The sequence below is a fragment of the Grammomys surdaster genome, unplaced genomic scaffold, assembly GCF_004785775.1.
Source record: "Grammomys surdaster isolate TR1022 unplaced genomic scaffold, NIH_TR_1.0 166, whole genome shotgun sequence".
Taxonomy (NCBI): Eukaryota; Metazoa; Chordata; class Mammalia; order Rodentia; family Muridae; genus Grammomys; species Grammomys surdaster.
The window spans coordinates 6,862,864-6,877,707 of record NW_021604614.1 but is presented as its reverse complement, the minus strand read 5'-3'; the positions used below and the strand labels follow the sequence as shown (position 1 = coordinate 6,877,707).

At 50.6% G+C, this 14,844-nt stretch overlaps 1 protein-coding gene across 1 annotated transcript; it reads right to left on the bottom strand.

Moving 5' to 3' along the window:
• Positions 1-1,009: 1,009 nt before the first annotated feature.
• Positions 1,010-14,378, bottom strand: Asl (argininosuccinate lyase). The gene is made up of 17 exons (XM_028766008.1): positions 14,296-14,378; positions 14,058-14,112; positions 9,354-9,548; positions 8,531-8,614; positions 8,254-8,310; positions 8,016-8,113; positions 6,033-6,110; positions 5,834-5,911; positions 4,677-4,729; positions 3,611-3,673; positions 3,039-3,153; positions 2,808-2,892; positions 2,635-2,694; positions 2,299-2,382; positions 1,697-1,777; positions 1,477-1,583; positions 1,010-1,320 (listed from the first exon to the last, which is right to left on the bottom strand). Exons 2-17 carry the CDS (start codon positions 14,067-14,069, stop codon positions 1,176-1,178), a joined length of 1,395 nt encoding a protein of 464 aa, XP_028621841.1. The 5' UTR covers positions 14,070-14,112; positions 14,296-14,378; the 3' UTR covers positions 1,010-1,175.
• Positions 14,379-14,844: the final 466 nt, after the last annotated feature.

The window sequence follows — 14,844 nt, the reverse complement described above, 5'->3', positions numbered from 1 at the left end:
ATCTGGAGTTCGAGGTCAACCTTAACTACTTGGTGAGCTCATGGTCAGCCTGGGCTCCGTGAAGCCCTGACTCAACACACACAGACAGACAGACAGACAGACAGACACACACACACACGCACACGCACATACACACACACAACAAAACTTCCACAGCACTGCCTGTAGCTCTAGTTCATATTGCCTAGGGTCAAGTTCATACCATGCATTTAGACACTGTGCTATACCTATTTGCTTCCCCAGGAATGACTGAAAGGTTGCTTTCTGTGATGTTCTGGGCAAGGCTACAACAAAGGTCCCCCAACCTGTTCCACGTGTCCCTAAGAATGGGCTTCTTCCACCCAGGATGATCAAGGTGCTTCCCCTAGCCTCTCCATCAGTCTGCCTCCAACGCAAGTGAGGGTTTTCCTCCCCTGTCCTCCGTTCTCACTTCCCCTGATCTGTCAGGTGGAGACTAGTGTCCCAGTGGCATTGTATTGTGTTTTTATTTGATGTGTTTTACTGAGATAGGATCTCAGTAGCCCCAGACCCTTGTGATTAAAAAAAAGGTTGTTTTCTTTTTTGAGGCAGGGTTTCTCTGTGTAGCCCTGGATATCCTGGAACTCCCTCTGTAGACCAGGCTGGCCTCGAACTCAGAGATCTGCCTACCTGTGCCTCCTGAGGGAGTATACCACCACGGCCCGAATCATAACGATTATTAATTTTAAAAAAATTGATGTGTACGTAGTGAGTGTGTGGTGGGCATGAGCGCAGTACCCATGGAAGCCAGAAGAGGGCACCAGATCCCCCGCAGCTGGAGTTCCAGGAGGTTTGTGAGCCTCCTTATCCGGGTGCTGGGAACCTAACTCGGGTTCTTTGCAAGAGTAAGTGCTGACACATCTCTCCGCCTTTAAGTTTATGGTCTTGTGTTGATATTGCATTCATAGCTACGCTGCCTGCACGGGGGGGGGGGGGGGGGGGGGGGGATCTGGGATTTAAGGTGTAGAAGGAAACGACTCTCATTCCTGTCTCTCTTAGCATTGGCATTCATTTTTTTTTCTACTTCCTTCATGACCCCATTGGCCGGCTCAACAAATCCCCAAGCCCACTCATGAGGACGACAGGCAGAGGTGTATGCTTATGGTGTTCTCTTCAGGGCTCCACTTTATTGGGGAGCAGCTTCGGGTGGGTGCAATCTAGGGCTGCTGGGCCTGCAGCAGGGCCCGCACCTGGCCGATCTGCCAGTCGACACTGGATTTCGCTGTGCCACCCAAGGCACTGTACTGTTCCACGCTGTGTCTGTAGTCCCACACGTGACTTACATCGCTCGTGAAAAGGGGACTGGGGAAAAAGAGGATGGGGTCAGAGTAGCCAGGGCATCCCGGCCTGCAGCTGGCCAGCATCAGCTTCCGGGATGCAGCACATCCAGGTGCGGGTGCGGGGTTGGGAGTGAGGGGAGGTCGTGGGTGGGGTGAGCAGGAGGGGGGTCCACCACACCTGATGGTCTGCAGCTCCTGTAGCGACAGCAGGTTGAGAGCCACTCCTTTAGTCTCTGCCATGAACACAGCTCTGCCTGAGGCCTCGTGGGCCTGGCGGAATGGCATCTATAGGCATAGATACATAGGCAGAGGGTGGTCAGGAGCTTGGTTTCTCCTGCGACCCGAGTGCACTGCTTTGGGGACACCGTTATTTCTATGCCCGGCTCCTCTGCACTCACCCCTTTGCGGACCAGGTAGTAGGCGAGGTCGGTGGCCAGCATGTCAGGGCTGAGTGCCTGCTTCATGTTCTCACGATGAATCTGGAGGTGTGAGATCAGCAAAAAGTGAGCTTGGGGGACCCCCTGGAGCCTGCCCTACTGTGTCCTCAGCCGCTGAGTTATGCCCCAACCGCAGCCCACCCCCACCCCCACGAGCAGTCCACTCTCTGCTCAAACATTTTCATTATTAGTTTGTTTTTATCTTTTTTTTTTTTTATCTTTTGAGATAGGGTTAAGACTTAGCCAGGTGGCGGAGGCGGAGGCCCACGCCTTTAATCCCAGCACTGGGGAGGCAGAGGCAGGGAGGCGGATCTTTTGAGTTTGAGGCCAACCTGGTGTACAGAGTGAGTTCCAGGATGCCCAGGGCTACACAGAGAAACCACGTCTCAGAAAACAAAGAAACAAACAAAACAACAAAAAACCTACTCTAGCCCAAACCTGGGGCGTTGGCTTCTAACCCCTTCCGTTCCCCCCCCCCACCTTCTGCCCTCATCCCCTCCCCTGCAAATCCCAGTCTGGGCCTCGTAGGGAGAGGTAGGTAAGGTGGGGAAGGCTAGTCTTGCCTGGAAAGTAGAGATGACTCCGGTGGCCACTTGGAGGACGGCTGTCATGGTGTCAGACACTTCAAACACAGCTTCCTTGTCTTCCTGGGAGGGGTGTGGCAGGTAAGGGACCCGCAGCCCTGCTCTTCCCCCAGACCTCATTCCCTGTTCCACTGGGTAACCTTAGCACTTCTTGCTAGCAAGGAGAGGCAGAGGACTTCTGAGGGTAGTCACAGACTGTGTGCCCAGGATGGGAGGGAGCCATTCTAAGGGTATTTGTCTGGCTATATCAGAGCACTGAGAAGTCTTTATGTGGCACAGACCAGAGGACTCCTTAGGACATCCTCAGCTGCATACCTGTAAGTCTTTGTTGTAGGTGCTTGGAAGTCCCTTGAGGGTCATCAGGAATCCAGCACACTGCAGGGAGATTGACACTGAGCCACTGAGACACCTGAGCCAGACATGAAGTCCCCTGAGGACTCCCACTGGGTCTGTCCTGGAAGCCTTGCCCCCATCTCTGCCCAGCTCACCCGTCCAAACACTCGGCCCGCCTTGCTCCGGATCAGCTCCAGGCTGTCTGGGTTTTTCTTCTGGGGCATCAAGCTGCTTCCAGTGCTGGGGGAACAGAGGTGTTAGGACTTATGGGTCTGTTTATGCCTAGCTGGCCTGCTGGCAAGAGGCGCTGGGCAGGTCTGGCAAAGGCTGTGGTCCAATGGGATGGGAGGGAATGGTTCTGGTTGGTACTGAGATATGGGCCTTACCTGTAGGCATCTGAGAGCTGTACAAAGTTGAATTCCTTGGAAGCGTACAGAATCAGGTCCTCTGCCATCCTGCTGAGGTGGGTCATACACAGAGAAGCCCAAAACAGGAACTCAGCTGGAAGGGACAGCAGGCCTTTTTTTTTTTTTTGTCATTTGCTCTCTTATGTGTTCACTCAGAGATGGTCAAAGGACAACTCACATGAGTCAGATCTCTCTGTCCACCATTTGGGGCTCAGGGTATCAAACTCAGGTTCATCGGGCTTAGTACTACTTGCCTTTTTGCCTACTGAGTAATCTCGCTGGCCCTTTTCGTTGCTAGTAGTTATTTTGGTTTTGTTTGTTTGTGACAAAGTCTTATATAGCTCAGGCTGGCCTCAACTGAATTAGCAGAGGATGTCCATCAATCACTGATATTCCTGCCTCTACTTCCCAAGTGCCGGAACTACGGGTGTGTACCATTATACCCATTTTACGCAGTGTTGGGAGGGGGGTCAAACCCGGAGCTTCGTGCACACTAAGCAAGCACACTCCTATCTGATGTACATCCCCAGCCCTGGACTCGCAGGTCTTACCCACGAAGTCTCTCTCGCTGGTGGCATCCATGCTGTTGAGCGTGATGGCCCCGAAGTTCAGTTCTGGGGGTGAGGGAGGGAAAAACAGTTAAACTGGAAGGCAAGAAGTATCCATATCTGGAGGCCCAGCCTCACCCTTGACCCCTTCTTGGAAATGGAAATTGAAGAGGGGTATGAGGTGGGGAAGAGGATCTCTGAACAGATCTTACAAGGAGGGACGGAGGTCTAAATACTTCCAGCAATAGGTACACCTGACATAGGCAACTCCATTAGTTTCAATACCCACAGGCAAGATATGAGGCCTCTGCCCTCCCGCTGTGGGCACCAGAAATGTTACACAGAGGGTTAGATTACAAAGAGAGGGATGTATAACCTGTTTTCTGCTCAGAAGCCTGGGAATGGATGTAGTTAATAACCTCGTGATTTTTTTTTTTTTTTTTTGTACTGTGTAGCTCAAACCACACTGGATCCTCCCCCAGATTCTAATCAGGAGCTTGTCAATCTGTAGAACCCATCTTTATGGGAGCTGTCCTGTGTACTTTATAAAGAGTTTCAATGTAGTCTTGTCTTAAGTTTTATGGTGCCTATAGGATTGAGTTAATTATCACCAGGAAAATTTTCACCAAATTGTGCTGTGTTTATTTTTTTAAAAAAAGATTTATTTATTTTATTTATAGGAGTACATTGTAGCTGTCTTCAGACATACCAGACGAGGGCATCAGATCTTATCATAGATGGTTGTGAGCCACAGTGTGGTTGCTGGGAATTGAACTCAGGAGCTTTGGAAGAGCAGTCAGTGCTCTTAACTGCCAAGCCATCTCTCCAGCCCCCTGTGCTGTGTTTAAATATGCCTAAAATAAACTACTCAGGGCCAGACTCCCAAAGTCTCAACCAACACTGGCTACTGAGTCATGTTGAACCTATAGCCCCATGTGTTTGACCCCTAGTGTTTCTCTGTGGGTACAAGTTCCCCATGCCACCTACACGTCACCTCATGTTTCTTTGAGACCAGCAGAAGTTAAGAGGGACAGTTTCCAGAGGAGGATGAATGAGCAAGGTGCCTCACCTGAACGGAGTAGCTCCCGGTCCACACCCAGAGCATTGCCTGCAATGGCCCCACTGCAGAGACAAGGGTTCACAGAGATTGAGGTTCTGAGTACCATACACATGCGACACCCAGAAGCAAGCCTTAGTTGCTCAGCCCCTTTTCTGGTCTGGCCACTGTAAGGCCCCAAGACTTTCACCATGCAGGGAACATGGTAAGAGATGAGAACCTGGCTAGGGTGTCAGCATTTTTCTTGTTTGATTATTCCCATGTTAGAGATCTGAAAGGCAGAGTGCGGTCCAGCTCTTATTGAAAACATTATATGTGTATGCTTTCTTGTCTGTATGTGAACCATGTGCATTTAGGTGTCCACCGAGGTCAAAGAGGACCTCTGAGTCCCTGGAACTGGGGTTAGAGGCAGTTGTGAGCCACCCAATGTGAGCACTGGGAACGGAACCTGGGTCTTCTGGGAAAGCAGCTGGTGCTCCTAGCCATCTCTCCAGCCTTTATGGTTTTGTTTTCTTTTTAAAGGCTTGTTTTTATTATTCTTACTTATGTGTGTACATATATGCGTGTGTGAATGTTTGCCACATGTGCGCAGTGCTCATGGAGACCAGAAGGGGGCGCTGGATTTCTGGAGCTGAAGTTACAGGTGGGTTATAAGCTGCACAGTGTGGGTGATAGGAACTGAACTTCAGTCGTCTGGAAGAGGAGCAAGTGCTCCTAACCACTGCGCCATCTCTCCAACCCATCCTAAAGTTTTCAATTAGCATGTATACTATACATATCGGATTTCATTGTGCCATTTTCATACATGTGTTGAATGTATTTTAATCATGTTTGTGCCTCTTGTCCTCTTCCTACCCTGAAGATTCTTTCTTCTTCTCAACACACACGTTTCATGTCTTTGTCGGTGACTCAGAAAGTTTCACTGGGGTTGCTAACAGGCGCATGCGTGAGTGGTTACCAATAGGAGCAGGGCAACCTAACCACTGAAGAAATGTCCCGCCCCTAGCAACCACAACTGTTTCTATATAGACCCTGAGGAAGGGGCAGGGCTTCATAGGTCCCTCCCTCTAATCACCAAGCTTTCCTCAGCCTTGTTGATCCCTTGTGGATCTGGTAGCAATACACCCTCAGCTTCCATCAGGCCTGGACAATGAGGACTACTGCCTTACCTCCCCAGTGGCAGGACATTGATCCGCTTCTGCACCTCCAGCAGTCTCTCTGAATCTCGCGTCAGCGCAACAGCGTGGCTGTGGGAAATAGGGAATAGGGGTGGATAGTTGGTGGCAGGACACCAGGGAGCCTCCCCTTCCATCAAAACCCCGGTCAGGGCCGCTTTCTACCGTCCCTGCTCTGCTCCGCACAGCTCACCTCAGGATCCAGTGGCTCCAGCGGATGGGCTGAGCTCTCTGCAAGTGTGTGTACCCTGGGAAGAGGACATCACATTCCCTGTAGTAGGGGAGGAAGCAGGAGACTTGAGGGATTAGGGTCTGGCAGGGACAGGTAAGACTTGCTTAGGACACCTGGAACCCTACAGGGTAGACTCTTTTCAGGGAAGATAAGAATCGACCTGTGGTGCTCCGCCTAAAAAAGGGACCAGATGCTCACCACAGGATAAAACCGGAAGTGAGTCAGTGAACCCAAAGATTAAACCAGAAAGGGCATGATGATGGGAGTCTGTGTGTGGTCCCAGTGCTCCGAAGGTTGAGGCAGGAGGACTGCCACAAGGTTGAGACCAGCTTTGGCTAAATGGTGAGTTTGATGCCAGTCTGGGTTACAGATGAGACCCAGTCTCAAAAACAAAGCCCGAGCTCTGGTTGTGGTGGTGGACACCTGTAATCCTAGCAATTGGGAGGCTGAGGCAGGAGAACCAGGAGTTCAAGGTCAGGTTCAGTTACATAGTGGATTTGGAGCCGGCTTGGGCTAGCTTATAAATAAATAAATAAATAAATAAATAAGAAGAGGAGAGGACAGGACAGAGAAAGAGGAAAAAGAAGGAAAGAAAGAAAGGAAATTTGAGGCTAGCCTGGGCTACATAGGAAGCCCCAGGCTACCCTTAGTGTCTAACCATCACTATGCTCAATTTCCTGTACTCACTAGCCCTCCCTCCTCCCCCCATTCTTCCCAGCAGCCATCCCTACCTCAGTTCATGTGCCTTTGCATTCACGCTTAGCTGAGGTCTATGAATGGGGAGTTAGGAAAGGGAGACGTCGTCCCCAATTCTGATTCCACCTAAGATTTTTCAGGGTCTCCTTTGTCAAGTCTGAAGGGGACAAAGCCAGTCACAGGGACATCAGAACATGGAGGCACGGGATGAGGATGGAAGGAGGCAGCCTTTGGCTCTCTCATTTGCCTTTCCCTGTAGCAAGATGGGACAGTCTGGGTTGTAGAGTGACTGCCTTCTTTGGGCTCAGTCAAGACCTTTCCTTGGGGACCTGGAGCTTCAGTCTCCAAAAATCCTTAAACAGTCTCCAAAAATCCTTAAACAGTCACTGCTATCCGGTGCCCACTGGGCTGGCCTGGGTAGGGAATGGAGCTGGTAAGTCACGCCCCGCTCCTTATCGCTCTGAGAACTCTGAGTCCACCTAATATCTCAGCCCCCATGTTTAACTCTCTGCAGCCCTGCCATCCAGGTCTTACATTCAGAGGAGAACAGAGCCTGGTAGCCCTCTGGGACTCCAGGTGTCTGCTGTAAGGCTCTATCCTCTGAGCCAAACTGCTGCAGTGTTCATGAGGGGAGTTGAGCCTGTCATAGTTGGGCCTGTGGGACTGGAAAGGCGGCTTATTGGTTAAGACCACTTGGTCTTGCAGAAAGACCTGGGATTTGAGTCCAGTCCCCACACAGTGGCTCATGGCTAAGTCACAGCTTGAGTGAAAAGGGGGAGCTTCTGCTCTCTTCTGACCTCCACAAGGCACCAGGCATGCAGGTAGCACAGATACATACATGCAGACAAGACACTTCTACATATAAAAGAAACAACAGCACAAATAAATATCCTGAAAAACAAAAACCCAAACCCAACTGGGCCTGTGGAATGTTGACACTCTCCTCCCTCAGGAGGGTGCGGGAGAGTCTTCGGACCTTCACTTGAGTATTATGTTTTTCTTCCCAGCCGTTCATGTGCACTTCTACCCTAGCTGGACAAGGACTCACCTCTGATCCCATGAGGAGCTACAGTATACAGACGGGGGAAGACTAGGGAGGACCTATCTACTATGCAGCCCTTGGGGAACCATGGTCCATGTTGGGTACAGATATTCTGGCATGGCTGGTTTAGGGTTACCCGCACTCATTCCTTGCTTAGATTCCCTCTAAGGAGAAATTTCCCGTGGCAGCATCCCCAGGAGACTTACGCCTCTGCCCGGTCTACCATGGTTTCAATGAGCACTCTGAGGAAGGTGGAGAGTCTTGAGCAGGTCTGCCTCATCCACAGCCTGAGGTCCGTGACCACCTGTGGAGAGGAGAAGGCCAAACTCAGGGAGTAAACTTTGCTGCTTCCCTAGAGAACCAGGACTGCAGCTGAGCCCCCAAGAGCCTCCTGGGTACCCATAGTCGAAAGGTTCATAGAAGAGGGCAGGAGGGACAGGACACCTGGTCATTGCGACTTCGTCCTGTGTGTAGCTTCCCTGCAGCTTCACCAATGAGTTCCTGGAGTGAAGAGGCGTGAGGTTAGGAACTCCCTTGCTCACAGCTCAAGTGGTGACACTCAAGTCTAGGAAGGGGTCCTCGCCAACCCTGTGGCTTTCCTTCCCTATGCCAGGGACCCCCTGTCCTGCCCCAAGTCTCTTGCCATTTGTCCTCTGTCAAGGATGCCTAGTGACGGGATAAAGTGAGATACAGACCAGTTACGAAGAAGGGTATGTCATACCTTCAGGCGCCGCTCATTGGCTGTGTGGATGTCTTCATCATTAGGGTGTAATTTGAAGATGCCTTGGGCCCACTCGTCAGCCACCTGAAGAAGGTAGCAGCAACCCAGGGTATCAGGTTAATTAGGCATCAGAAGCCAGGAGTCTCCTGCCCTGGTCCCCGTTCCACCATGGTTAAATGCCCTTGTATGGGGGAGCTGGTCCATAGGATATTTCCCCATCCCTGAGGGATGATCTCAGACAGAGTCCACCTTGGTCATGAGCAATGAGGAGTCATTAAAAGATTGAGTTGGGAAGACAGTGGAGTGGGTTGGGGTTAAGAGCACTGGCTGCTCTTCGAGAGGATCCAGGTTCAATTCCCAGCACCCACATGGCAGCTCACAGCTGTCTGTAACTCCAGTTCTAGGGTATCCGACATCCTTAGACAGACAGACATTCAGGCAAAATGCGAATGCATGTGAAATAAAAATCAATAAATAAAAATGATAGAGGGGGTAACTATAGGGCCAGCCATCTGTGGCAGTAAGTATAAGTCATCTATTTACTTCAGGGTGACACAACCTGGAATTCTATAGCTTGTGCCCCAGGATATGAGAGCCCGGACAAAGCTCAGTGATAGAACAAATCAGTTGCCTAGAATCTCCCAATGAGGGGTTGGGGCGTGGCTCAGGCAAGAGCATTTACTCAGCATGCACACAGCCCCGGGTTCCATCTCCAGCATCAGCAGGAGGGAATAAAGGTGAATGTCGGGGTTAGGGATTTTGGCTAGGAGCCTGGGTTCCCAGGGGAATGGCTGTAGGGTGTGGCTTGTGACACGGAGCCTACCTTGTCCAGGCCTTGCAGTATCTGCTGCATCTCGGCTTTGGTGAGAAGCCCCGCCTCCTCCAGGCCCCTGCTGTAGGCCTTGCTCCCCTGTATGTCCGCATTCCACAGATTCCGGTCATAGGAGATGGATGAGTTGAACTTCTCCATGATGGGGTCGACAGAGCCCACAAACCGGCCACCCCATAGCTTCCCGCTCTGGCCAAGAGAGCGGAACAGAACAGACTCTCAAAAGGGACTCTTGGGAGAGTTAGCCAGGAAGGGTGGTGGCGGGTGTGTGTGTAGATGTGTGTGTGTGGCGGCTGCGAAGGCGTTAGACATTATTCTCACTGAACAAATAGGCAAATAGGGCAATTGAAACTCAGATGCTCAGGAACTTGGTGAGCATGCAAGGGGGTTCGATAGACAAAGAAGTCAGGGTTCTTTCTCATCACATAGCACAGACCAGGGAGCTTGTGGCATTCCTGGGACTGCACCAAAACTACTTTTCTTTAACTGACCGATCGCATTGTGTAGTTGTTATTTTGTTTTTGTTGTTTTTCCAGACCCGCTTTCTCTTTGTAGCCTAGCTATCCTGGAACTCTGTAGACCAGGCTGGCCTCGAACTCACAGATCCACCTGCCTTTGCATTCAGAGTGTTGAGATTAAAGGCGTGCATCACCACCACTGTGCCCAGCGCCTAGTTTTGTATCGTTTTCCTAAAATGACATTAGCTGATCCCCCACCTCCAGCCACCAGAGAGCAGCAAGATAGGTCAGAGAGGCACCTGTTTGGAAAGAGAAGGACACAGGCCAGGATATGGACAGGCAGTAGGAAAGGATGCAGAACACTCAGGAAACAGCCAATCCAGGACCAGCAGAAAAGCGTGGTAGGAACAGTGGTGAGGGACATGGAGTGTCAATCGCTAGCAATGTGTGCGTGCGTGTGCATGTGTGTACAAAAGCCACTAGAGTCATAAGGTTTCTGCCCCTTGGGTATACCATATAACTCCTTGAAAACTCAGTTCTACCTCTTTACCAAGCAAGGTTTACACCCACAAGATAGGCTTGTTGTAAGCCAGTGGCTCGCAACCTTCCTAAAGCTGCAGACCTTTGATACAGTTCCTCCTGCTGTGGTGACCCCCAACCATAACATTATTTTTGTTGCTATTTCATAACTGTAATTTTGCTGCTATGAATCATAATGTAAATATCTGCGTTTTCTGATGGTCTTACACAACCCCTGTGAAAGTTCGACCCCCAAAGGGGTCGTGACCCACAGACTGAGAATCACTGTTTTGAGCATTTAGTTTGATACTGTTTTCGAAGGGAATGCATACTGAAGGAAGCCTGGGGGGTGTTCGGGGTTAGGGTGCGTGCTCTCTGTTCACTCTGCTTTGTGTGTGTATGTGTGTGTGTGTGTGTGTACATGTGTACGTGCCCACACACAAGAATGCCGGAGGTCAGTGTTGAGTGTCTTCCTTAATTGTGCTCTACCTTGTATTTATTATTTATAATAATATAATAATAGATATTTATTATTTTTGAGACAGGGTGTCTTAGTTAATATTCAAACCATCACACAGGGCCTCACTCTGTAGCCTTGGCTACACTAAATAAATCAAGCTGGTCTGGAATTCATAGAGATCACCTTCTGCCCCCTAAGTGCTGGGATTAAAGTGTGCCACCACGTTCTTAGAGACACCATCTCTCACTGATCCTGAAGTCATCAATTTAGCTGGGCTGGCTGGTCAACAACTTCAACTTCTTCAGCACTGGGGCCCAAATTCAGGTCCATACCCTTGCAAAGCAAGCAGTTTACCAACACTGCCTCCGGAGCCCTGAAGTGTGTCAAGGGAGCATGCGCTTTGTACTGGCTCCTGGCTGTGAGCCCACACCCTCGGTGCTCAACAGTCAGAAGGACTCTGATCCACAGAACTGGCTTCCAGCATCACCCCCCACACCTTCCCCAGCTCTGTGAGAGGTTCTTCACCTGAGCTTTAGCTGCCTCAACAAAAGCTGGATCTATTTCAAATCTCCACGGGCTCCTGGAGCCTGTGTGTCAGGGCCTGACGATCAAAATGGGGAGCAAGTCAAGGAGTCTGCAGGGGAAGGACCTGGAAGGATCCTGCCACCAGCTTTCTTTCCAGATTTCCGGCCTCTGTGCCTGGTTTGTTGGTAATAACAAGATTTCCGGCCTCTGTGCCTGGTTTGTTGGTAATAACAACTCCTTAATAAGCAGAACAGCCGCCAGAACAATTAGTACCAACCCACAGAATGGCTTAAGGCAAGCTGAGGTCATCTGCAGCCCAGACCACTGTGTTCCAGGAGGGAACTCTGAGCTCCAGTTCCATCAACAACCTTACAGGCACACACTCCCCTCAACCCCATCCCCGCCTATATTTGGAATTTCACCTAGGGCCATGTTTGGGAACCACAGGTGCTCTACCACTGAGTCATATCCCAGTCCCTTACTTGGGGGGTGCGGGGGGGGGGATTCTAAGCAGGTGTTTTACACCTGCTTACAACCCCAGCCATGTTTTTTGGCTTGTGGAGATAGGGTCATGCTCCGTAGTTCAGGCTAACCTAGAATTCATGACAAAGTTGAAGCTGTCCTCAAATTAGTGATCCTTTTGTTTCAGCCTCCCAATGGATAGGGATGCAAGTGTGAGCCACCACACTTAGCTCTGGAAAACTTTTGAAAGGATCTTGGGAGGTCAGAGTGAGGTGTCTCCAACCTGGGCAAGGACCAACACAGATGGATAGGGCATTGGTGCAGGCTAGGAGCCTGGGAGAAGATGAAAGGGCACAGAGGTGGCCGTGTGGAACGAACAAGATTCAATCTAGATGCCCAAGAGAAGCATCAGAATAGTTACTGTTAGCTGGGTCACCAGTAATACCAGTATTCAGTAATAGTTACTGTCACCTGTAATACCAGCATTAGGGAGGTAGACGTAGGAGTATTAATACTTTTGGGGTTTGTTTGTTTGTTTTTCAAGAAAGGGGTTCTCCGTGGAGCTCTGGCTGTCCTGGAACTCATTCTATAGACCAGGCTGGGCTTGAACTCATGGAGATCCTCCTGCCTCGGCCTCCCAAGTGCTGGGTTTAGAGGCATGGGCTGCTGCAGTTGGCGCTGCAGGTACATCCTTTTATGAAGTGGACACCAACACCCCTACTTCACAAAGGACCTAGAGGTCAAGGCTCGCCCTGTGTACAAATCCTGTCTGTTTGGCTCCAGAGTCCGGCCCTTGCTCCTGACCCTCCCCAGGACCCGGCAGCTAATAGATCAGGCCACCGTAACGCAAGGGGTGTTAAATCTTTAATTGGAATGCTAAGCTACGAGAAAGGCGGTGACTTGACAGCTAATGACGACCAGAAGGGACTGGACATGCAGGCATCCGGTTCCCTACAGTCACCGTTCCCCAGAGAGTTCAAAGTCATGGCTCCGCCATCCGTCCCTTACAGGTGAAGCCCAATAGCTGTCGTTATTCCAGATAAACCAATCGAGCCCACACGGAAGACCTATGTCTTGCACACTTTTCGCTAAATAGGTAGACAAGCCAGCAATTCCTGGCCCAAAGGAGAGGACAGTGATACCCTGGGGGGGGGGGGTCACTAGGGCCATGGGGAGAGGTCCCTACCTCCTGGCTGGTTGCATAAGACAGACCTCAGATACAATTTAAGGACTCAACTTTTCCTATGCACAGGAACAAATGCATGGGAGGAGAGTTATCCTATAGGGTGGAGCCTGACAAGAGGATGTGGGGTGAAAAGCAGGGTGTAAGGAAAGTGAGGTACTTCATTGGGTAAAGGCCAAGCCTGTTGCAAAGAGAATCTGCTCCCCCAAGTTGTCCTCTGATCTCCACATGTGTGCCATGCTCACAGATGTACATACTCGTGTACTAACAAACAATCAAATAAATAATGCTAAGAAAAAAAACCAAAAAACAAAAAAGTAAACGGAAAGTTTTTTAGCTCACACCTGGAATCTGAACACTCAGTAGGTGGACCCAGGAGAATCGTCAGAAGTTTGAGGCCAGTCTGGGTAGAGGTGAGTTCCAGTCTAGCCTGGGCTAAAGTGAGCCGCTGTCTCAAAGAAAGAAATACAGGGGCTGGAGAGATGGCTTAGCCATTAAGAGCACTGGCTTCTCTTCCAGAGGACCCAGGTTTGGTTCTCATCATCCACACGGTGGGCCACACCCTCTTCTGACCTCCACAGGGGGCAGCCACACACGTGGTGCACAGACGTCTATACATGCAGGCGACACACCCATACACATATAAATTTTAAAATAATTTTTAAAACAGGGAAGACTCCGGGCTCAGTGGCTCATGCCTTTAATCCCAGCACTCTGGGAGGTAGAAGCAGGTGGACCTCTAAGGTCGAGGACAAGCCTGGTCTACAGAGCGAGTTCCAAGACTACACATGGAAACCCTGTCTTATAAAACAAGACAGAAACTACAAAACAAAACAAAAAAACAAAAACAAAAGAGGGGAATACAGCCCGACATAGTGGCCAATAGTGAGATCATCACATAAGCCACTTGGCGGCGCTCGATAGCAGATAACGACGCGGACATCCCTGAGTCTACGTAAAGCCAGTCTTGGAAGTGTGGTCGGGGATTTCAGGATCACTGCAGGTCTGTGTGGCAGGAGATGGCCCCATACGTGGTTCAAACCGACTGGCTCCTCCCCGCTCCTTTGCAAGGTCCCCCCAGTCCTACACACCTCCGATGCCATGTTGGGCGGTTCCTCCTCCTCCTGGAGCTTCTGTCCTACGACTCTGGAAGACAAGACCACACTGACCACCTCGGGAGGTCTACGGGAACAGAGTTGGGACACCTGCTCGGCTTGCGGGACTTGGGCAGCACTCAGCAAGCGCACCACAGACTTCGCGTTCCCTCTTGTTTGTTCCCTCTGTCCCACGCTCCCTGGACCTAGTGGATCAGACTCAGGGAACAGGTACCTTCTGGTCTGTCCTGGCTTTTTCTGGTCCGGATGGCGTCTGCTGCCCCTCTGTCTTGTCCCCGCCTTCTGGAAGAGTAGAGCCAATTGGGAGAGGTAGGTGTGACTCATCAATCACGCTTATGGGCGGGACCACCTCTGGCTAAGCTACTAGCAGGAAGAGGTGATTTTCTTGGAGTCAGCACTAGCTGTACTAAGGTCCAAACACATAAAACCTTTATTGGGGAGCAGAAAGTTGACAGGCTTGTCATCCCAGCAGCACCCGGGAGGCTGAGGCAGGAAGATTGCTGGAGTTCCAGGCCTGGGTTTCAGATGAACCTGTTTCAAAACATTTCAGCACTTGGGAGGCAGAGACAGGCAGATTTGCCAGTTCAAGGGCAGCCTAGTCAACATAGTTCCAGGCCAACCGGAACTAGGTAGTGAGGCCCTGTCTCAAAGTAGGGGGCATAGGTTAGGTCACATGCTAAATCAGGTATGGTTTTGTATGCTGGTCATTCCAATACTCTGGAGGCTGAGGCAAGAGGCTTGCTGCAGGTTTCAGGCCCACACA

What these genes read in the sequence shown, in the direction of transcription:
- Asl (XM_028766008.1), bottom strand. An exon ending in CCAATGAGCGGCGCCTGAAG is followed by an intron (nt 8,311 to 8,530) that starts GTATGACATACC and finishes TCTTCACTCCAG; the next exon opens with GAACTCATTGGTGAAGCTGC. An exon ending in CAGCTCTCAGATGCCTACAG is followed by an intron (nt 2,893 to 3,038) that starts GTAAGGCCCATA and finishes CTGTTCCCCCAG; the next exon opens with CACTGGAAGCAGCTTGATGC.